This window comes from Helianthus annuus, chromosome 7 (genome assembly GCF_002127325.2).
Source record: "Helianthus annuus cultivar XRQ/B chromosome 7, HanXRQr2.0-SUNRISE, whole genome shotgun sequence".
NCBI lineage: Eukaryota > Viridiplantae > Streptophyta > Magnoliopsida > Asterales > Asteraceae > Helianthus > Helianthus annuus.
In genome coordinates, this window is record NC_035439.2 from 63,750,348 (window position 1) to 63,773,844 (window position 23,497).

Sequence of the window (23,497 nt, forward strand, 5' to 3'; positions counted from 1 at the left end):
CTTCTCAGCATTATCTTTCTACCAAATCTCTTTCCAATTTTTACGCTCCTTGGAAAGAAGGGCAGCTTCAGCTTCCGTTTTTCTCTTCCACCCCGCAACCGACCATTCTTCAGTTTTTCGATCATTCTCAAATTTGGCCTGATCAGCTTCTAATTTAGCCCTCGGCAGGGCAGCTCGGGCCTCATCCTCATCAGCTTTCTTCTTAGACGCTTTAAAAGCAGTCCATTCCTTGTGCATGCTATGCCATTTGCACACTATACGGTGCGTAATGGAGGTATAGCAACCTCTTCAAGATAGGCATGATAAGTCTGCTCATGAGGATGCCCCTCTTGGAACTTAATTTCCCCAGGAGGAAAGGTTCCTTGCAACCACTCGCGACACACATGCCAATCAGAAAAAGTATCCCCTTTCTTTAACTTCCACACCGGCGCATGAACTTCATCCGCCTGTTTCTCCGAATAGCATCTGTAATAATAATCCCCCGGAGTTTCATTCCGGCGGATAGGAGAATTTTCATCAGCTTGAATAAAAGAACCCTGGTTCCCACCAGGATTCTTCTCGATATTCTCAGGAAAAAAACCAAAGGCCACGGAAGGAGAAGTTGTTGTAGGAATCTCTTGAGCAGATTTTTGTTGGTGCACTTGTGTCTGTACTTTGTCTGTATTTTGTAATGTATAAAACGATGTCTTTTGTCTGTTGTGTTTACGTCTTTTGTTATGTTGTTTATGTGTTGGAATGTGTATTTGACCAAGTCAACCATCCTCCTGGTTTGACTTGGCCAAACAGTCAACACTTAGTGTGTAAAACTTGTATGCTTCGAAGGATGTCATCGAAGGATGGATTGTATCCTTCGATGACCTCGAAAGATGATCTTTCGATGGATACTTATGGACCTCGAAGGATATACCATCCTTCGAGGTATGTTTGGATCCTTCGATATCTTTCGATGGTAATTCTGGTCGATAGATGATCCTTCGACCAGAATGCCTGATCCTTCGTGCATGTCTGTCTGATATGGGTATATATATCCCATGAGGGTTTTCACTTCACAGTTAGTCATTCGGATAGATTAGAGAGCTTTTGTGAGTGAACCCAAGGTCTTGTAAGAGAGCATTTCAGTTTGGTCAAGGGCTGTAACCGTGTCCACTGAAATACAAGAGAAAACTTTGATACTTTGCTTGTCTACTCTTTCTCTTTGTAATATTTGCTTTCATCTAAACTCCGGTTTGCACTCTAGCTTGGATTCCGCACTTGCTAGTGTGTTAAACATAACAAGGAATAGGTTTATCCTCAACCTCCGAGGGACCTACAAGTGGTATCAGAGCCGTGGCTCTTTTCCTTGTTAAAACCGGGTTTGTGCAAGACTTTGGTTGTGTTTGGACAAAAACTTTCTTGGTTTAGCACCCGTTTTTAGTGTGTTTCTTGCCTTTCTAACCATAAAAACGTGTTCTAAACTAACCGGGTGTTTTACGGGAAGGTTTGGGTAACTTAAAAATCTTGTTCAAAGAGGTTTGCTATTTTCCGGCCAAAATTCCGGCTAAACTCCGGTTGCTTGGTTGTGGATAAGAAACTTCCTTTTTGGGCTTATTTTTGAAAGTCAAATCTGACTTGGTCAAAAGTTGGTGCAGAAACATCCCTTCTGCCGAAAGTTGGTTCACCAACCACATCACCTTTTCACCAACCAGTCGTCCTTTCTGTCAGTGTGTCAGACCAGTCGAAAGATACCTTTCGAGCTCGAAAGATCATCCTTCGATCAAGGAGATTCGAAAGATAATCATCCTTCGAACATCTTTCGAAGTCAGTGTGTTGTCTTTCGAGTCAAGGAATCTTTTCGAAAGATACATCCTTCGAGTTACTGTTTCCCTTCGAAAGATAAGGATCCTTCGTGTAGGAGAATCTTTCGAAGTGATTGTTCGAAACTCAACAGTGATCCTTCGAACACTGTTGATCCTTCGAACAAGTGTCATCTTTCGAGCATCTTTCGAGTCTTATCTGTTTAGACTTAACAGTTTGTGATTTTCAGGTCCTTCGACCCTAGATCCTTCGACAGTTTGTTATCCTTCAATTTTTAACATAGTTTGTGAAAATCAATTTTTTTTAAATTAATTTTCACCTAATATATTAATTATAAAATGGGAACAAACGGTCAATGGGATCCATCTGCGTGGACTACAACAACTTTGACTCCACAGTCATCATCTACGCAATCATCAACCACGCAATCTGCGCCAGAGTTCAACAAAACTGCATGGATGCAGGCTATTGCCCCAACTCAAGCTGCAATGATAACTGCAAATCAATGGGCTTTGGTCACAAATCAAAGCAGCAGCATTCAAGCAATGATGCAGAACGATAGTGAAACTGGTACAAGCACGAAACCGCCAAAGCTTAATCACATTAATGATTGGGGATGGTGGAAAGAAAGGCTGAGAACTTATGTTCAGGGGCAAGGTCAAGATCTATGGATGTGTTTCTTCACTCCATTTGAAAATGAGTTGGAAGTTGCAGGATCAAATCCAGAAACTTACAGCACAATGTCTGACGAAGATAAGAAGAAGTTTGAATTGGAAAAGAAAGCATTTATGATTCTCACGCAGGCTCTTCACAGAGATATATACCACCAGTTCGTCTACTGTACGACTACCAAAAATTTGTGGGATATGCTCACGTTAAGGTGTGAAGGAAATGCTCAATCAAGGAAGATCAAGCAGGAGCTGCTAAAGAAAGAGTTTGAAGGTTTTACCTGCATGGAGAATGAAGGTCTAGCAGAGTTGTCTACAAGATTTCACCATCTGTTGAGTGAAATGTTTGCCTTCAGAGTCTCTGCCACTCCACAAGAAATGGTGAAGAGATTTGCTGATGGCTTACCAGCAAAGTGGAGCAGTTATCTTGAGATTCTCAAGGAAAACGGTGTTCTGGATACAATTACCGTTTATGAGCTAATTCAGAAGTTGGAAAACAAAGATGTTGAAGAAAAGCTCAAGGCGAAAAGAACAATCACTCGTCAGAATCCAGAGATGTATTTTGGGATTGCAGGTGGTATTACTGGAGAAAAGCCAGTTTCTCAGCATGCTAAGCTTCAAACAGCGTTCATCTCCAACACCGGACCTTCAACAGCTAATCAGTTTGATCCTTCAGCTTACACAATGATGTATTCAAGACCAGATTCATCTTCTCAACAACAACAACAACAACAGACAGCTCAACAATTCACTCCACCGCCTTTCCTGGATCCTAACAGAGCTCAACAGCAACAACCACAACAGCAGGGATTTTATGGAAGTTCTTCAAGCTTTCAAGCTACTTCCAATCTGAACACTGTCAGATTGGATACTTCCAATTTTTCAAAAGTCAGTGTTGAGATAGCCAAGGAACATATGGAGATGTTGAACACCTTGGTTAGCGCCTACTGTGGGTTGGTTGCGGGTCAGATTGGAAATGTCAACCTAACCAACGAAGATTATCAGCAGGTTGATAAAGAAGAGTTTGAGATGATGGATATAAAGTGGGCTCTTGCTAGTGCTATCCGTAGAGCTAAAGAGTTTATGGAGAGAACGGGGAGAACCAGCTTGGAAAGCAACAACAACACCAAGTATGGTTTTGATAAAAATGCTGTCACCTGCTTCAACTGTGGTGAAAAGGGTCATTTCAAGCGGGAATGTCAGAAGCCACCCAAGCAAGGCAATCAGAATCCTTTCAGGAATCAAAGACAGCCTCAGCAACAACAGAACAATTCTGACAGACAAATAGTTCCCGTGGGAGGAAATACATCTGGAACCACAAACTCTAATCCCCACAGAGGATTAGTTGTTCAAGCTGATGAGATTTGCAACTGGAATCTTCAGCTTGGTGAAGGAGGAAATGGTGGAACAGCATGTTATGCTAAGGTGGTTGAAAAGGTTGAAGAACCCGTGTCTGCTGGTGAATCTTCAGAAGATGAAGATAGCTCGGGTTATAGTGGAAGTTTGGATGGGGAATCACTTGATGCTGGTGATTTATCAAGTGAGGCTTTAGACCTGGAGGTTGATGAGTTATTGGCTGATGCTGAAGCATTATGCAAGAGAAGATCTATTCTTTGCCAGAAAGCTGCTGGAACTTCTGAGAAGCTTTCTCAATTTTTCTCTGAAGATGGATCTTTTTCTTTTCATACAGCCTTCATGGCTCATGTTGAAGGACAAACCTCTCAGGTATGTGATTCTAAACCTGACTCTATTTCTGCTGCTGTTGAATGTGCTAAATGTCTTGAATATGCAGAAAAGGAAAGTCATTTTGAAATCACACACAAACACAATCAAGAATTGATTGTTGATCTTTCTAAAGAAACTGAGGCTAACTTGTTTTTAACAAGAAATGAAAAAGAGTTTAAAGCAACAATTGCGTCATTAAAACATGATGTTTCTGAACTTCAAAAGGCTGTTTTAAGAAAACAACATGCTAATAATAATTTGATTGACACAATTGAAAAACAAATGGTAGAGTTAGCTACAGCTCGATGCGAATGTGAAACAATCAAGCAGAAATTGGAAAGCTATTCCAATTCCCGCTATGTTTTGGATCACATTATTGATGTTCAAAGGAAAAAGGGGGATGCAAAATGTATTGGTTACAAATCATGCCCTCCCCCGATGAATCACAATTATTCCAAATTGCCTAATGACGAGGATATGCCCCGTTTTGAACCTACTGTGCCACTCGGTCTAGATGACTTTGCAGCTGGCCTCGGGTTCACAACAGGTACATCATCCTCGGGGCAATCTGAATCTGAGAATGTGAAAAATTCATCGTCTGTTAAGGAACAGAGTTCTCCGATTATTGAGGATGCTGATTCTTCGGACGATGAATCTGAAGAAAATGAGAAACCACAGCCTTACTCGGTTACACCAGACATTCCAATTGAGAATCACATCTTGTGTGATCCACCAGTGAAACCGAGTAAGGCTGAAACACCAAAGGCAATGAAGCCCAGTGTACCGAGCATTGAAAAGAATAACTTGTTGTATACGCTCAAGGGAGACAGCAAAATTTATTCTGACAGAGATTTTCCAATCAAAAATGTAAATCAAGATTTAATTGAGAAAATTTTTGAAGGACGAACTGATAAGTTTTTGGGAAACAAAGGTAACAAAGTGACGGTCACTCAATGTGAACCAATTCCGTGTGAGCTAATTAGAAAACAATACGGAAACCAAAAACTGCCAGTTGAGCGAAAACAACAAGTGAATTCTAGAAAGGGTAAGGGCCAGGTACAAGAAAAGAGGGCTCAAAACAAGAATGCTCAAGCACCAAAGGCTCAGCAGCCTAAGACTGAACAACCAAGGGTTCAACAACCTAAAGTTGAGCAGTCTAAGGCTCCTCAACCTAAGGCTGCACAACCTAAAATTCAACAATCTAAGGTTGAGCAACCTAAGGTTCAAAGGGTGCAAAACAAAAGAGCTCCAGCTAAGAAAAGAGAACAGAAAGTGAACTTTGTTGGATCAAAGGGTACGGACAAACTTGAAACATTTCAAAATAAATCTAACATTGATTTTGTAAAACAAGTTAGAATTTTAAAGAGAAATGATGAGAACAATTATACCCAACACACCAATGGATGTGACTTAGGTCCAAGCACATCTAGATCACAAAGTTCAGTATCTGGTTCTTCGTCTGGTCATCAACACGTTTCTCCGAGGTTTGTAGAGCGGAGAATGTGTTTTGAATGTGGAACAGTTGGGCACATTGTAAGATATTGCCCATACTTGCAAAAATTGAAAGGAAAAACAAGTGCTCCCCAAGAAACCAATTACCAAAAACAACCGGTTTCCCCGAAACAAGACCCACGTGTCTTGAAAGAAAGGGAAAAGAAGGTAAAACAAAAGAACAAAAGGGTAATTGAGAAGGCCTTAAAATCAGAGGTCAAGGATGAAAAACCTGTTCAAGCTAAATCTACAAATGTAAAACCAGTAAATACAAAAACAATTAAAACAAATACTGGTACAGGACAACAAGCTTGGAAACAAAAACAGGTCACTAAATCAGGGGGAGCACCAGAGGTTTTATTTCCTAATCATCAAGTGATTGAGATCACTTTCCTTGATGATCAAGGACGACCCAAGTCAACAAAGGCTTGGGTCCCCCTCTCAAACTGATGTGTTAATTGCATGTGCAGGCGGCTCCAGGAGGAACTATCAATAGTCTTTGGATCGTTGATAGTGGGGCTTCCAGGCACATGACAGGCGACTATCGTCTTCTTTTCGATGTGCGAAGTATAAGAGGAGGATATGTTGCGTTTGCTGGAGACAAAGGAGGGTATATCACCGGCGAGGGAATGATCTCAAATGGAATTGTGAGCTTCGACAAAATCAATTATGTGCAACAGTTGGATCACAATCTCCTGAGTGTTTCTCAAATCTGTGACAAGAAGTTCACCGTGCATTTTGATGATGCCGATTGTTATGTGCTGAAGCCAGGATTCAAGATCCCCGCTGAATGGATTCTCTTATCAGCTCCAAGAGTTAATGATTTGTATGTCCTTGATATGAGCCAAGCAATAACTCAGTCAAAACAAGTTACTTGCTTTATTTCAAAAGCCACTGAAAAGGAGACGATCTCTTGGCACAGACGAATGGGTCGTATTCACCTCAGAAAAATGAATCACCTTGTCAAAAAAAATCTGGTGAGAGGTGTTAATGTGAAAAATTTTCAACTTCAAGATGTCTGTGTGCCATGTCAAAAGGGAAAGCAGACCAAGAAATCTCATCCATTGAAGAAGGTTAACACTGTCAACATGCCACTCGAGCGATTGCATATGGACCTTTTCGGCCCTGTCAAACACAAGAGTGTGCACGGAGAAGTTTTCTGCTTGGTAGTTACTGATGACTACTCAAGATTTTCATGGGTTGACTTCATGGTCCACAAGAGTGAGACTCCAGAAATTCTGAAGAATTTGATCACCTTGTTGGAAAATCTGTATAATCTAAAGGTGAGGCGAATTCGAAGCGACAACGGTACCGAGTTCAAAAACAGGGTTATGGATGAGTTTTGCACTGCAAAAGGAATCCTTCATGAATACAGCTCTCGGTACACGCCACAACAAAACGGAGTCGCTGAAAGAAAGAACAGAACCTTAATTGAGACTGCAAGAACCATGTTGGTTGAGTCTCAGCTTCCAGTTCGATTCTGGACTGAAGCTGTTGCCTCGGCTTGCTACACGTTAAACAGGGTTCTAACAGTGAAAAGACATGGAAAAACGTGCTTCGAACTCCTACACAAGAAGACTCCTGACTTGGAATATCTAGAACCTTTTGGTGCACCATGTACCATGATTGAACCTGATGGGAAATTTGGTGCCAAAGCTATCGAAGGTTACTTCCTTGGGTATGCTACTCCTAATCTGCGAGTATGGAACCTGACTACCAAAAGGATTGAAGAATGGGGTGAAGTAAGAGTTCAAAGATATTCTAATCCTCCGAAGCCTTCTGGAGATCCATGGATGTTCGATTATGAAGGTCTTTTCGACTCATTTAATCTGCCGACATTTGATGATGATAATGCAATTGCTCAAATGTTGTCTGAAAGCGAGAATGCGACTGGCTCTCAGTTAGCTCGTCCAATCATTGTTGACTCACAAGCGTCTTCTTCTGTCAACAATCTCGCTTCAAATGAGGTGTTTAATGATGCTGTCGATTACAATTTGTCATCGGAAGATGAGGAGTATGTTGATGCAAATGATGGTGAAGCACTGCGTCCGGTTCAAGGTACTTCAGAAGCAACGGATCCAGTGTCTGCGCCAATTATCCAAGAAGAAAATGCATCATCTTCTACAACTCACCAGCTTCAGAATGATATCGGGAATTTAAATATCACTAACTTGAGGTCAAATGTTGACGTTCCTCCAGTTACTGAAACCCGAATTCATAACATTCATCCTCAGCAGAATATTATAGGTGATGTTCTCAGTGGTGTAAGGACAAGGAATCAAATCAGAAACAACGAAAATGCTGGCTTGTATGCTGAGATACGAGAATCGGGACAACAAAATGATTGGTCTTTCGCCTGCTATGTTAGCCAAGAAGAGCCTAAATCTTGGAAGGAGGCATTGAAAGATGATTCCTGGGTGGAAGCCATGCAAGAAGAACTTCAGCAGTTCGAGAAGTTGGGCGTATGGAAATTGGTTGATAGGCCCGACAACTACAAAAAGATCGGAACTCGCTGGGTGTTTAAGTGCAAAAAGGACGACCGTGGGATTGTTGTCCGAAACAAAGCAAGGTTAGTGGTTCAAGGCTTCAGTCAGATTGAAGGTATTGACTACAATGAAGTGTATGCACCTGTTGCTCATCTGGAGGCTATTAGAATCTTTCTAGCCTACGCATCCTTCAAGAAATTCAAGGTGTACCAGATGGATGTTAAAAGTGCTTTTCTACACGGAGTAGTCGAAGAGGAAGTATATGTCGAGCAACCGCCGGGGTTTGAAGATCCATTACATCCTGACAGGGTTTTACTGCTTAACAAGGCGTTATATGGTCTTCATCAAGCACCTCGGGCTTGGTATGAAACGTTGTCTACCTATTTGCTCAGCAATGGTTTTCGACGAGGTTTGATCGACTGTACCCTCTTCATCAAAGAAAAAGGTGAAGATCTTCTGTTGGTACAAGTGTATGTCGATGATATTATCTTTGGTTCTACCGATGATAAGTTATGCAAGGAATTTGAAAAGGTGATGCAAGATCGATTCGAGATGAGTGCGATGGGTGAAATGACGTTCTTCTTGGGTTTGCAAGTTAATCAGTCCGAATCTGGAATTTTTATCCATCAAACCAAGTACGTCGGAGACATCTTGAGCCGGTTCCAGATGTCCGATACGAAGCCAATTTCTACTCCTCTTCCGCAGAATCACGGGATTACTCCGGATGAAGAAGGGGATGCTGTGGATTCTTCACTTTATCGTGCTATGATTGGATCTTTAATGTATCTCACTGCATCAAGACCCGACATTATGTATCCAACTTGTCTTCTCGCTAGGTATCAAGCGAATCCGAAGGTCTCTCACTATGCTGCTGTCAAAAGGATCTTTCGTTATCTGAAGAGTTACCCTGACACCGGGTTATGGTACCCTAAGGATGATAACTTCGATCTCAAAGCTTTCAGTGATTCTGATTTCGGCGGTTGCAAGAAAGATGGAAAATCAACTACAGCAGGATGTTAGTTCTTAGGCAATCGCCTAGTCACTTGGCAATGCAAGAAGCAGACATGTGTGGCTACGTCTACATGTGAAGCAGAATACATTGCTGCGTCTAGTTGCTGCTCCCAGGTTCTATGGATCCAACAACAGATGCGGGACTACGGTTTTGAATTCCTAACTACTCCTATTTATGTTGATAATGAGGCTGCCTTACAGATCACTAGAAATCCTGTACAGCACTCGAAAACGAAGCACATCGATATTAAATATCACTTCATACGTGATTGCTTTGAAAAGAGACTTGTCGATGTGGTTCATATTCATACCGACCACCAACGTGCCGACCTTTTTACCAAAGCATTTGATAAATCAAGATTTGATTATTTACTTTTGGTAAACGGCATTAAGGTGAAGCAAGAGTAACCGACATCAGGAAATCGTTTTTGTAAATATTTTTCTAAAAACCAAAAAATCCAAAAATATTTTTCATTTTCTTTATTTTTGAATTTTAGGGGGAGAAAGTTTCAAGAAAAATACAAAAACATTGAAAAACCACAAAAATACAAAAATATGTCTCTAATTTATTTACTTTCTGCATTTAAGGGGGAGAAAGTTTCAAGAAAAATACAAAAACATTGAAAAACCACAAAAATACAAAAATATGTCTCTAATTTATTTACTTTATGCATTTAAGGGGGAGAAAATTCAGAAAAACACAAAAACAATAGAAAAACAAAAATGAGTTTCTTGGTAATATAAGAGAAAGTGATATTACATCAGAGGTCGGTTGAAACATGTTTCTAAAAAATCAAAAGAAAAAGAAAATGATAAGTAGCTCTACTAATGATGTACCGGTAAACTCACGATCATTTTAAAGTATGCAGGAGATATAAACATAACAGACTGAAAACCGCGTGGGAACCGTTCATTGGCCTATGGTCTTGGTACCGAAATTTCGTTTGATAGATTGCCGAGGTTCTGAGATATTCGGGGTTTATGCTGTTTATCATCTGGGTATCATGGTTGTTTCTATAAAAGACAAAGTCTAAGTTCTTCCATGATACCATACATACGTGTACATATCTCATACTGCATTCGACCTCAATAAGTGATAAACAATCACATGTCCATCAAAATAAGTGATAAAATATCACATTTATCCGGGAGTCAAGTTCGTCTCTCTGCTGTACGGAAGTACTGACCTGTTCACGGACTTGCTCCTGTGCCCTCATGCATCGAAAATCAAGTTCCTCATCAATAAGTGATTCTATCACATAGGGCTTGTTTTCAAACTCAAATAAGTGACTTGTTCACATTGTATATATATACGTTAAAAAAAAACGGATGATAAATGGTATACTCCCCAGTAAGATGAACTCCCGTGCATACCTTGATACGGGAATGTGTCGTGAGTGGATGAACACCGGTCGGTAAGTATAAATCATACCTTAAACGTATCTCATTGTATTATGATTACACTTGATCGCTGAGTTTAAGTGGACAACAATATCGGTAATTGTGGTAGAATACTTATCCACCTCTGTAAAAGAATTTTAAAAGGAAATGTGTTTTTGACAAAAGACCGCAAGCTGATATGATTCTCTTCGCCAGAAACTCGCAAAAATATTGTTGTGTTTGTACATATTTACTTACTGCTTTATTTACTGCTTTATTTAAAAAAAAAAAAACAGTTTTTGTCGTTTGGTGCATATCAGCACGACATTAGCGGTGATGTCGTTTGATAACATTCAAAGGATTTTAAAATTGTTGCCTTTTATTTTATCAAACCACAAAATCCAAAAAGATTTTCAATTTAACTTTATTTTTGATTGAATGATGTTGGTGCTCGATCCGATACCTGACAAGCCGAGATACTTCATAAAATTAACCTTGCAGAACTTCATAATGGACAACTTTTCAAAATGGTCATTTCTGAAAAACCTCCAAAATTTAAAGGGTGTAAATTGGAATTTCCCAAAAATCCAAAGTGTTGGTGGGAAATCTGATCCTTCGAGGAAGCAATGGCCCTCGAAAGATCAGATGGTCAAGAAAGTCAATGAAGGTCAACTGTTTCAGTCGAAAGATGTGCTGGTCAACGAAAGATTTGACAAATTGATCTTTCGAGTTGACTAGATCTTTTGAAAGATGGATTAGATCGAAAGATATCTTTCGAAGGATTCCAAAATATCTGGTATCCTTCGATCCAGATCTTTCAAATATCTGGATCCTTCGAGCCAAATAGGGATCCTTCGAGATCAAGATAATCCTTCGAGACAACTGTTCATCTTTCGAATGGTCTTGAGTCCTTCGAGGCGGTTCGACTTTCGAGGTCAGGGTATATAAAGGGTCTTCTTCTTCATTCATCATTATCAGTTTCAAAAATTCATCTCAAAACCTCTCATCCTTCCGAAACTCTGCCGAAATTTTCTAAAAATTGTTGATTTCAGGATTTGTAAGCATCACTCGGTAGGATGATCATGTCTTAATCCCTTAACAAACATTAAAACAAACAACTTCATGAAGATTTCATTGATCATGTTATTTAATGTTCTTACTTTCAGTTTGTGAAACTCTAAATGATGTATGATGAATGTAGTCAATAGATGTTATAAACATGATAGTTATAAGATTCTTATGATTGTAATGGTTATAACAGGTTTGTGTTTGAATATTGTTGTCGAAATGTTTGGTTTGGGTTAAACAGGGGATGTTTAGGGTTTATGGTAAAATTTGATGTATGTGTCTGGTTTCATGTCCGGGTTGGGTTAAAATGTTGATGGTGTGAAATGGTTATTAGTGTTGAGTTTGTGTGATATAACATACACTTGAATCCAGTTTAAACATCACCGGAAAACACTAGAACTCCACCGGAAAAACTCGCCGTTGAACAGTTCCGGAGCGAAGGATGATGATGACTCATCACCTCGATAGATGTGCTGAACAACATCCTTCGAGGTGATTCTCGAAAGATGTTAGATTTCACGAAGGATCATCCTTCGATTTGATCAACCTTCGAAGGATCAAGACATCTTTCAAATTTCTTGATTCTTCGAAAGATGATCTTTCGATATGGTTGTTATCCTTAGGAGAAAGTGACATCCTTCGAACCATTTGTCATCTTTCAAACAGATTGCCATCCTTCGTGCCATGATTCAATCTTTCGATGGATATATGGATCCTTCGAAGAGTTCAACACTTAGAATTTTTCAAGAAATTGAAAATTTTCTAAGTGTGGAATTCCAATGTTGACTGTTTAACCTTTTTCTTATTACGTGTCAATGTGATGTGCAGAAATGGCACCGAAAGTGAAAAAGGAGCGGGCAAAGCCAACAAAGAAGGAGAAATCGGAAGTTGAGGCTATGTCTGAATCTAGACATAATATGGCTGCATATTTACAACCGGTAGGCAGTATCAGTCCGGAGTTCACTGGCATCATGGAGTATCTTCACCGCTCGCGCATCAATTATGCTATCACAACGCAATACATTGCCTATCAGTCGCACATCAAGGCATTCTGGAGTTCTGCTGGGATTGAAACGGTAGATAATAAGGAAGTGATCAGGGCTACTGTTGCTGAAAAACCTGTGGTTATTACTGAAAACACTATCAGAGAACGTCTACGACTTGGAGATCAACCGGAAGATCCTACTTCTATAGATCTACAATGTCAACGGGGGTTACTGATGAGGATTAAGTACAGCGAAAATGTTTTGGCTAATCAAATCAACAAGAAGTATATGCCACTTCGGTATAAGTTCTTGCTACATATTCTGATTCATTGCCTGAGCAACAAGCGTTCTGGGTATGACTTGTCACCGATCGATTTGACTGGATTGTTTACGGCGTTGATCCTGAACAAGCCGTTTAACATATCTCGCTATATCTTCGACAACCTAAAGGAAAACGCTCGAAGGCCACTTCCGTCTGCAACACAGCGAACATCCACCAAGTTCTGGTTATATCCCAGGTTTCTGCAGATGATGATAGATGATCAGATTCCTGATCTTGCTAAAGCCGAGGCAGATGTTCTTCCTGTGAATCCGATGATCGAACGCACTCTGCTGATATTCAAGTCTATGGCCGCCTATAAGGAATCGGACCCAATTAGGAAACTGATTGGTCATCTTAATATTCCTAACTATGAGGCACCGCAGCACCACAAATGGCGACATGACGCAAGTGATTCTGACGATGAAGAACCAAGGTTGATTGCTTTGGCTGACACTCAGCTTGGAGCTAAACATGGAATCAAGGCAACTAGAAGGTCTGCTGGTAGTTCTAGTGCTGCAGCACAAGTTGAGGTTGACGTAAATGTTGCTGCTGAAGAGGTTCAGGAAATGTCTGTAGATCCTGATGTTCGTGTTAGTACTGGTGGTGATGGTGGTGCTGTAGTTGTTGAAACGGGTGGTAGTGCTGGTGGTGCTGGTGGTGTTGCTGGTCAGTCTGGTACTGTTGCGACTGACAAGGGAAAAGGCAAAGTAGATGAGACGAGGAAGCTAGTTGATGAAAGCAGTTCATCTTCTGAAGAGGAAGGAGGTTCTGATGATGGTGGTTCTTCGTCTGAGGATGATAATCCTCCTCCTCCAGGGATGATGAAAGTCTTTGATAAACGCGGGAACCCCCGATTTGTGCGTATCAAGAAGACGGGTGATTCTGGAGACTCTGACAGGGATGAGGATTATGTCCTTACTTCTCCGGGTTTTATCAGAAAGAGGAAAGCTAAACGACAAGGTATTCGTGCGTCAAAGAAAGCTGCTGGTGACTCCTCTGTTCCTGTCTCTGTCCAGCCTTCATCTGCTCCTGAGCAGCAGGTTCCTTCCTCTGGTGATCAATTTACTGAAAAAGAGACGCTGGAGTTAATGTCTTCTCCTCAGAGGTCTTCTGGGACACGACAGGTGACTGTTGATCAACAGCCACCTGAAACTCCCACCTCAGGTACACATGCTCGACCCCCTCTCACTATTACTGGTCCTACAGGTGCCTCGGGTCAGGCTGGTCAGTCTGGTTCTTCAAGACCTGAGCCTTCAAGGCCAACTCTGGCAGAAACCTTGTCTGGATTTTCTGAAGCTGACAAGATACAATTCCTGATTGAACAAGTCAGTGAATTGGGATCTATAGTTGGTCGACACACAAGAACTATTGAAGAATATCGTGTCCAGCGTAAACAGGATGCAATGGCACACAATCATCTGTGTAAAATTGTTGAAGCTCAGAATATTAAGATCAAGGAACAGGCTGATGAAATCGAAAGGTTAAAAGAGGCAAACAGGGAACGAGATAGGGAGGTGGAAATTATGAAGAGGCATAGTACTAACTTGGAGACTCAGGCGAAGGCGTTAAGGGAAAAGGTTAGTAGTCGTGATGATAGACTGATGGAAGCCTTCAAACCTATGTATACAAATTTCAATAAGGTTCATTCGATGGTTGGTACATTGTGGAATGAAAGGTGCAAAACCTTAAGGATAGTTCCCTCAAGGCGTGAGGATGATCAAGATGATGATGCAGCTAATCCAGATCAAACAACTGCCTCAGGCTCCGGTGCAACTGCATCCGGTGCTGCAGGTGGATCTGGTACAGCTCAGGATACTCCTTCTGCTCCTCCGACAGCTACCACTGGCCCATCAGAACAGACAGAAATACTGGAAACGTCTGCAGGCCCTGAACAGATTAGCCTGGAACCGGAAACATTTACTACAGATCTCCCTGAATCTTCAAGTGCCCAGAAACATCATCCTGTGACGGGTGAACTGCTGGAAGAGGGAGAGTTTATTTCTGAGATGACTGATGAACAAATTTCGATTTTGACTGATTTGGATGAAGTTGCTGTGTGTATGATAGATGCTACTCCGCTGGTACAGGATCAAACTGATTTCTCCACAATTGAAGAAATCTTCATCAGTTCTGATCCTGAACGTCCTGTATATGTTGGAAAGGACAATGCGGAGGTGAATGCCCTTGATGATGACCTTGTTGCTGAAAAGACTGCAGAGTTCGCCAATCTTTCTTCTGATTCGCCATCAGCTCAGGAAAGCCGTGAGAAAACAGTTAATGAATGGCGAGCGGATTTCCTTGCTAGGAATCCTCCTCTGCTCGCTCCGTTGGAACAGGCTAACTATATGATGCTGGAGAAAAATCAGGCTCGGGGTCGCATCATTAGCTGGATGTTTGTCAAAGATCTTCACTGCATGGTCGTGAAAAGAGAAACGGGTCTTCAGTATTTTAGAACTCTCCTCAGTATTCTCACACTTCCATATCATGATGTTGCAGTGTTAGCCCAGCTTGATGTAATCAATCGAGCTAAAGAACAGATGGTGGATCTATTCGCTAAGAAAATCAGGTTAGAAAGGAGATTGGGTTGGAAGGATCCTCTGTACAAGCCTCAGTTTCCAAGATACGAGCAGATCAGGTTCACACTTGATCCAGAAACAAACACCGCTCGTTATCGTTTGGTATACGATCCTCCCAAGGTGATGAAGAAGATACCATTGCTAAAGATGAAGACCGACTTTCTTGGAAACTTCCGTTGCTGGGTTTACGATGCTGATACTGGAGAAGCGGTGATCCTCTTCAGAGATAATCGGGAGAACTTCAGGATAATAGATCCGATGTGGATTACAAATATGTCCAGATCGGATATTATTGTTTTGAAAGATCATGAGATAAACTACTTAGTTCAGGATCGAGATCAAGCTATGAAGTTTCAAAGGATGGCTCGATATTGTTTCAATCTGCTGGTCAACGCAGGAAGTGCATGGTCATCACATCATTTGACCGTGGAAAGGACGTCCGAGACTTAAGACACGAAGACCAAGACAAAGCTACAGCCAAGGGGGAGTTTGTTGGTGCACTTGTGTCTGTACTTTGTCTGTATTTTGTAATGTATAAAACGATGTCTTTTGTCTGTTGTGTTTACGTCTTTTGTTATGTTGTTTATGTGTTGGAATGTGTATTTGACCAAGTCAACCATCCTCCTGGTTTGAGTTGGCCAAACAGTCAACACTTAGTGTGTAAAACTTGTATGCTTCGAAGGATGTCATCGAAGGATGGATTGTATCCTTCGATGACCTCGAAAGATGATCTTTCGATGGATACTTATGGACCTCGAAGGATATACCATCCTTCGAGGTATGTTTGGATCCTTCGATATCTTTCGATGGTAATTCTGGTCGATAGATGATCCTTCGACCAGAATGCCTGATCCTTCGTGCATGTCTGTCTGATATGGGTATATATATCCCATGAGGGTTTTCACTTCACAGTTAGTCATTCGGATAGATTAGAGAGCTTTTGTGAGTGAACCCAAGGTCTTGTAAGAGAGCATTTCAGTTTGGTCAAGGGATGTAACCGTGTCCACTGAAATACAAGAGAAAACTTTGATACTTTGCTTGTCTACTCTTTCTCTTTGTAATCTTTGCTTTCATCTAAACTCCGGTTTGCACTCTAGCTTGGATTACGCACTTGCTAGTGTGTTAAACATAACAAGGAATAGGTTTATCCTCAACCTCCAAGGGACCTACAATTTTCCTTTCTCCGGGTCTCGCGCAACAAATCCAGGAGATTGTGGATGCCCAACATCATTATGATTGAAAAAGCAGTCGGCTTAATATAATAGAAATTGATAAGTTAAAATACAAAAATCTACCTCTTTTAGGGCTTTTTCAATCTTCTCCATTGAATGTGGTTTCATTTTGGATCTTGTTAGGGTTTATACCTTCTTCCTCTTCACCACCATCATTATGATTGAAAAAGAAGTCGGCTGAGGTTTGTTTAAACAGGTATTATGATTGAAAAAGCGCCAGACCGGGGTGGTGGTTTGTATTCCGCCGCCGCCGGAGTCAAACTCCACCACAACCATCGCCGTTTCTGTTCACATGAGACAATAGCCCCATCTCTCTCTCATCGCTATCTTCCTCTCTCTCTCTCTATTCTTTTTGATCTTTTAGATGCGTAGATGAGAAGGCAGTGTTCATAACACTTAAAATTTAATGTATTTAATGGCTGCCTTTCTAACTTCAGTCTGAATTATTAGCAAGGGTACATATGAAATTGGATTTCAGATTGCAAAGGAAAATCCTGGTAAGTTTACCGCTTTATCCCTCTAGTGTCTTGAAATTTAGCGCTTCTTAATACCTTGTTCTCCTTTGTACATGTTGTTTCAAAACTTGTACGCGATGTAAAATTACATTTATGTACAATGCATAAATTTATTTAGAATAACAATTAATTTAGACTCTTCACATGTTATCTTAATTATAGGTTACAATGAGGCTGAAATCCGTAAAATGCCCCTAAAGTGTCTTAAATGTTTGGATAATGCGTAAGTTTACCCCCTCTAAAATAGTTTGGCTCTCTTGTACATGTTGTTTCAAAATATGTACACAATGTAAAATTACTATAAGGATAGAAAACCTAGTTCTCTTAATAAGGTATTATAGGTTATAGATATAGATAATGGAGCGGGGAGGAGGTTACCTCGTGATGCCATCAGGCCGGTAGGGCTGAGATCTCACGGTACCACATTCCAATGTGGTGTTTTCGATCTGGACATATTTGCCACTTAAGCCCCACATCACTTGCATTGTGACTATAACCCATGGTCACAGTGACTTGATGGAAAGCATGAAATTTGACTTAGAAGGATTTTTTTTACCCTTTTGTGTTTGTTTCTAGAACATAATGTTAACCATAATTGTCAAAAAAAAAGTACAAGTACATGACAATTTACCTTAAAAGGTCTCCCAACTTTTCTAATAATGATTTCTACATAGTAACTGTGGTTGTTTTTGTTTTAATGCCATTTGCAAATGAACCATGATGAATTCTTTAGTTTAAAACAATTAAACCTCTTAGGAGCTTTTTGTTTAGCTCTTAATGAGTCTCTTAATGGTTCAGGTTTTTTACTTGTTTAGCACTTAATGGTTCAGACTGTTTGTTTCGCGAGCAGATGTCTGAATGGTTCAGCTGAATGGTTAAGCATTATATTGAGTCTGAATGGTTAAGACTTATAATTTGAATTGGTCAAACATTTGCCTCTAAACGATTAAACATTATACTAGCTCTTAATTGTCAAAACTTCTTAGTGCTTCAACACTTAATAATTCAGACCTCTTATTGATTTACCGCTTAACCATTTAAAAGTTGCCAAACAGCCCCTTATACTTGTAATGGGTTTGGTTTTGTGATTGGTTTTTTTTTATTTTCAATTGTTCAATTTAAAACCAGCCATATAAACTCAAATCGAATCATAAGATTTGAGAACCTTATTTGAAATTTTCAAGATATTTCATACTAGTTATATTTAATTGTTTATATATTAATATAACTATCAAGCTTAAATAAGATAAAGGTGGGTTAAATGACTCCTATGTTAATTTTCAATTGGATGACTTTTCGATAAGTGGCCTTTTTATACTAGCTTCGTAGTTGAATGAGCCCACATTTACATTCAGTTTCTTTAACAAGTGGGCTTTATTAATTCCCATTTGAATTTAGCTATTTAAGTGTTTGACTTTGATATTCCAGCCTCTAGGTCCACTTGAACAGAATGAACACATTTCACATTCACAATGTATATTAGTTCAATTTGCTCGGGTGTGAAATACGATATAGTAACTCTCTCTCTCTTCGCTGGTTTCTTCTTCTTCCCGCACCGCCGTCGGCTCGACGAAGGTAGTCTGCCAGGTTTAGCGTGCTAGGTCGCCGGTATCTCGGCTTGACCTTTCATTCTAAGTCTCCGGGCTGTTTCTTCCATTCGCTTCCAGGGTCGGGTTTCTCTTTCCGTTCTTTGGTTCGTTAGTCGGTCGTTAGCCTATCTTGCCGGACTTGCTTCTTGTTGGCTTAGCGGGTCTAATACCGGTCACGTCTATCCCGTATAGCTCCGCTAGACTGGTTCGAATCCCGTTAACACTTCGTAGAAGTTGTGTCCTGGTCTGTTGGCTCGGTGGGTTCCGTTGTTCTTGGTTTCTCCCTTTTCTCCGTTATGTATGGTGGGAACAGGAGCGGCCACTATGGCATATATGGTGGATAGAATAAGAGATCCTCCAAGGATGATGGGTGGAATACGGTGCTTAGCAAAAAAGAAGCTAGGAAGGAGAAAATTTTTATGCAAAGAGAGCACCGGCTTCGAAATACAACTTCCTTTTTTATCTCTAATCTGCCCGAAGGCTATACCAGGGATTCCTTATGGCAGGCTTTTGGTTTTTTGGATAACCTGGAAGATGTTTATGTTCCTTGTAAATCGGACAGAGCTGGAAACAGATTTGGTTTTATCAAACTAGCTCATGTGAAGGACGTGGATAGCTGGATGAACAAGCTGAAGGAGGTTAAGATTGACGGTGTTGTTATTGGAGTGAACCTGGCTAAGTTCAATAGGGATAGCTCGAAGTCGGAGTTGCCATTGTCTGGAGAAAGGGTGTCGGTGTTCTCAAGGCTCAATTACGGGAATCCGGTTAGACAAAAACAACACGTGGAGGAAAAGAGACCCGGTAATGTGGATGGTCGTTCCTATAGGAATGTGGTTTCTGGCCAGAATGTTACGAGCACAGGAGTTACTATTGAATTACCTCCATTGAACACGGAAACTAAGAAGATGTGGGAATTCAAATCCCTTGTGGGAGAAGTTAAGGACATTGATATACTGAATAATCTGAAAGTTCATCTGAATGGTCTGGTGGAGGACGGCCTGTTGCTGAAATATTTGGGAGGGTTAAAGGTGTTAGTTTCCTTTTCCAATGTTGAAGAAGCAGACGAATTTTTGAGGAATAGGGGAGAAGAATGGTCCAACTAGTTTTCTAGGCTGTATGTTTGGGATGGCCTCCCCCCGTTGTTTGAACGTGTGCCATTGATAAAAGTTATTGGGGTTCCGATCTCCTTATGGGATCGTCATGTATTCAATCGGATCGGGGAAAGATGTGGTAGATTGCTCGTTAAGTCCGAAGCTTCTGCGGAGGATGGTAATATGGGGGAAGAGAGGATGGCAATTCTTGTCAATTCTGGCAAAAGAGTCACTTTGGAGATGAATCTATCCTGGAAAGACCAGTCGATCAAGGTTTGGGTTGAAGAGATAGCCGACCAATGGTGCCCGGATTTTCTCAGCAATGACGCGTCGGAAGTCTCCATCCCTGAAGTTGCTTCGGAATTTGAAAAGTCGCCAGAATTCAGTTGTTTGAGATCGAAGGGTTGCATGTCGGAGAACGTGCAGTCTTGCATGGGAAATTATTCAGACGTTCCTTCTCCCAAGATTTCGGCGCACGTGCAGGAGGTGGAGGAATCTAGGATGCCATCTGTGGCGGCTGGCTTTATTCAGGAAAGAGAAGGTGTGGACCCGGGTGTCCATGCCTCTGCTGATATTGGGCTCAATTCGGACCCAACCAGGCCCAGCTATATTACCAATAGATCCAAGAAGAACAAAGCCAGTAGAGTGGAGGCCCATAACTTTGTTACCCCTGATCTGAACGACGAAGTGAATTCTGAGGTGAACACAGATCCTTTCAATATTGGAGATATTTTCAGGATGGGGGAAGAAGCCAGGTTAGCGGCAAACAAAGATCCGATCAGGCAGGATCTTACGGATTCGATTGACGGAGGATCGGGAGAAGATTTGGTGAGACAAAATTTCGAGAAGGAAGTTTCTGAAACCCTAATTTTCGGCTCCAAGTTGGGCATCGGGGTGGAGGATTTTGGGAACCACGTGAGAAAGCTGATCAATGGGGAGAAGGGAATCAATGTTGAGCAATGAATTTTTTTGTCATTGAATGTTAATGGGATTTCTGATCCAAATAAGCTGGGTTGGGTGCGAGGTCTCATAGGTAAGTTGAAATGCTCTTTCTTGGGCCTACAGGAAACTCATAAAGGGGATCTGTCGGAGCCTTTTCTCCGTTGCTGTTGGGGTAAGCCAACATGCAGGTTGCTACTGTTGATTCAGTGGGTAGATCCAGTGGGTTAGTGTCTATCTGGAATCCTGATGTGTTTACTTTAGAGATCGTGGTTAAGAATCATAGATTTCTGTTGACAGCTGGGAGGATTATTGGATTGAGTGATAGGATTTACATTTTGAACCTCCACGCGCCGAATGACCCGGGCAGTAGACGTTTGCTTTGGGAGGAGATTGCTGCTTTGTTATCACATTACGAAGGAGTGTGGGTGCTGTTTGGAGACTTTAATGAGGTGCGGGCTGAGGAAGAAAGGGTTAATTCGCGGTTTGATAGGGGAGTGACCAATGCGTTTAATGGTTTCATAACCAGATTGGGTCTCCTTGAGTATCATATGTGTGGAGGTAATTTTACTTTCGTATCCGATAACTTTGAGGTCAAAATGAGCAAGATTGACAGGCTCTTGGTGAATGCAGAGTTTATGAATTTGTGGCCATGTGCCAAACTGGAGGTCCTTTCCCGCGATTTGTCAGATCATTGCCCTTTAGCCTTCTTGTATTCCCCAAGACTTCGGACCCATTCCGTTTAAAATTTTCAACTCCTGGATTGGAGAAGAAAAATTGGCTAAAATTGTCGAGCTTAATCTTGCGGTTGCAAATGATGGGATTTCGAGTGATGTCTCGAGTGATGTCTTTCTGGCGAACTCTCTATGGAATATTAAAAAGGAAATAAAAAAATGGAGGCAGGAAGTAGCAGCGGCTGAAAATAAAGAGGTTAAGGAGATGATTGATTTAATCGGCAGAATAGAGAAAAAAGCGGAAGTGTCATCGATATCTCAGTCGGAAAAAAGCACAAGGGTTGAACTTAGACTGAAGTTAAAGAAACTAGAACATCTTAAAGGGAGGAACTTACAACAAAAAGCTCGCGTCAACTGGATTCGGTTTGGGGATGAGAATTCCTCTTTCTTCCATCGGGTGATTAATGTTAACATTGCTAATAACATAATCAATGGGCTTCGTTTTCGAAACTTGTGGATTTCTGATCCAGTTGAGTTAAAATCTGAAGTTAGAAGTTGGTTCAAAAAGCAATTCTTGGAGCCTATCCGTAGGCGTCCGAAATTCACCGATACCGGGTTGCCCAAATTTCTGAGTATAATGGAGATCTTCTGTGTGCCCCTTTCACGGTGGTTGAGGTTAAAGAGGCTATCAAAGGATATGGTGGAAGTAAAGCCCCGGGCCCTGACGGGTTTTCTATGAAAAATTTTAAAGTTTTTTGGGATCTTTTGAGACCGCTTATTATGGCTGTTATGGGAGAATTCCACTGTAGGGGGAGTATTAGTGACGGTTGTAATTCCTCTTTTGTGGTCGTTATTCCAAAAATCAAAGACCCGCAGGTTCTATCCAATTTTCGGCCAATCTCGTTGGTGGGGTCAATCTATAAGATTATCACCAAAGTTCTCGCTAACAGATTGAAGTCTATTGTAAGTGACGTGATTTCGCCGAGTCAATCGGCGTTTGTTGGTGGAAGAAGTATTCTTGATAGCCCTTTAATAGTAAGCGAGACGGTTGCTTGGGCAAAAAAGAGCAAGACCAACTTGTTGATTTTCAAAGTCGACTTTGAGAAGGCGTACGACTCGATCAACTGGAAGTTTCTGCTTCAAATTATGAAAGACATGGCGTTCCCGGATAAATGGATTTCGTGGGTTAAAGGATGTCTTGTTTCAGGTAGGGGATCGGTTCTCGTCAACGGGTCCCCGACTAAAGAATTCAGTTTTAAACGTGGCCTAAGACAAGGTGACCCCATATCTCCCTTTCTCTTTATTATTGCGTTGGAAATTATTAATATGTTTATGAAGAGAATGTGTGATTTGGGTCTATTTAAGGGGATTCGACTTCCTAATGAGGGTCCGTTGTTAACCCACCTTTGTTATGCGGACGATGTATTATTTATTGGGGAGTGGTCGGATCTTAATGTGCTAAGCCTTAACCGCCTTCTAAGATGGTTAAACTTAGTCACGGGCTTAAAAGTTAATCCTAGCAAAAGTAAGTTATTCGGTGTTGGTGTGAATGATGTGGAAGTAAGCCGTCTCGGGTTCTAAATTGCGAGAACGGGTCGCTTCCTTTTAACTACTTGGGTATTCCGATTGGCGCTAATATGAAGAAGGCTCGTTTTTGGCAACCGATCATCGACAAATCTAATAGGAAGTTGTCTAGATGGAAAGCAAATCATTTGTCGTTCGCGGGGAGGATGACATTGGCTAAGTCGGTTTTGGGCAGCCTTCCATCATACTTTCTCTCCCTTTTTTCAGCCCCGAAGGTGATTATTAACGAGTTGGAGAAGATCCGTAGGGATTTCCTTTGGGGAAAAACCGGTTCGGGTCACAAGATTAGATGGGTGAAATGGGGTTTATTAGTGCTCCCGAAGAAAGAAGGCGGGTTGGGCTTGGGGGGAATTGAGGAATTCAATC

At 41.2% G+C, this 23,497-nt stretch overlaps 1 protein-coding gene across 1 annotated transcript; it reads left to right on the plus strand.

Annotated features, from left to right (window-relative positions):
- Positions 1-21,058: 21,058 nt before the first annotated feature.
- LOC110866534 lies at positions 21,059-22,286 on the plus strand. Its single transcript, XM_022115679.1, has 2 exons — positions 21,059-21,434; positions 21,646-22,286. Exons 1-2 carry the CDS (start codon positions 21,059-21,061, stop codon positions 22,284-22,286), a joined length of 1,017 nt encoding a protein of 338 aa, XP_021971371.1.
- Positions 22,287-23,497: the final 1,211 nt, after the last annotated feature.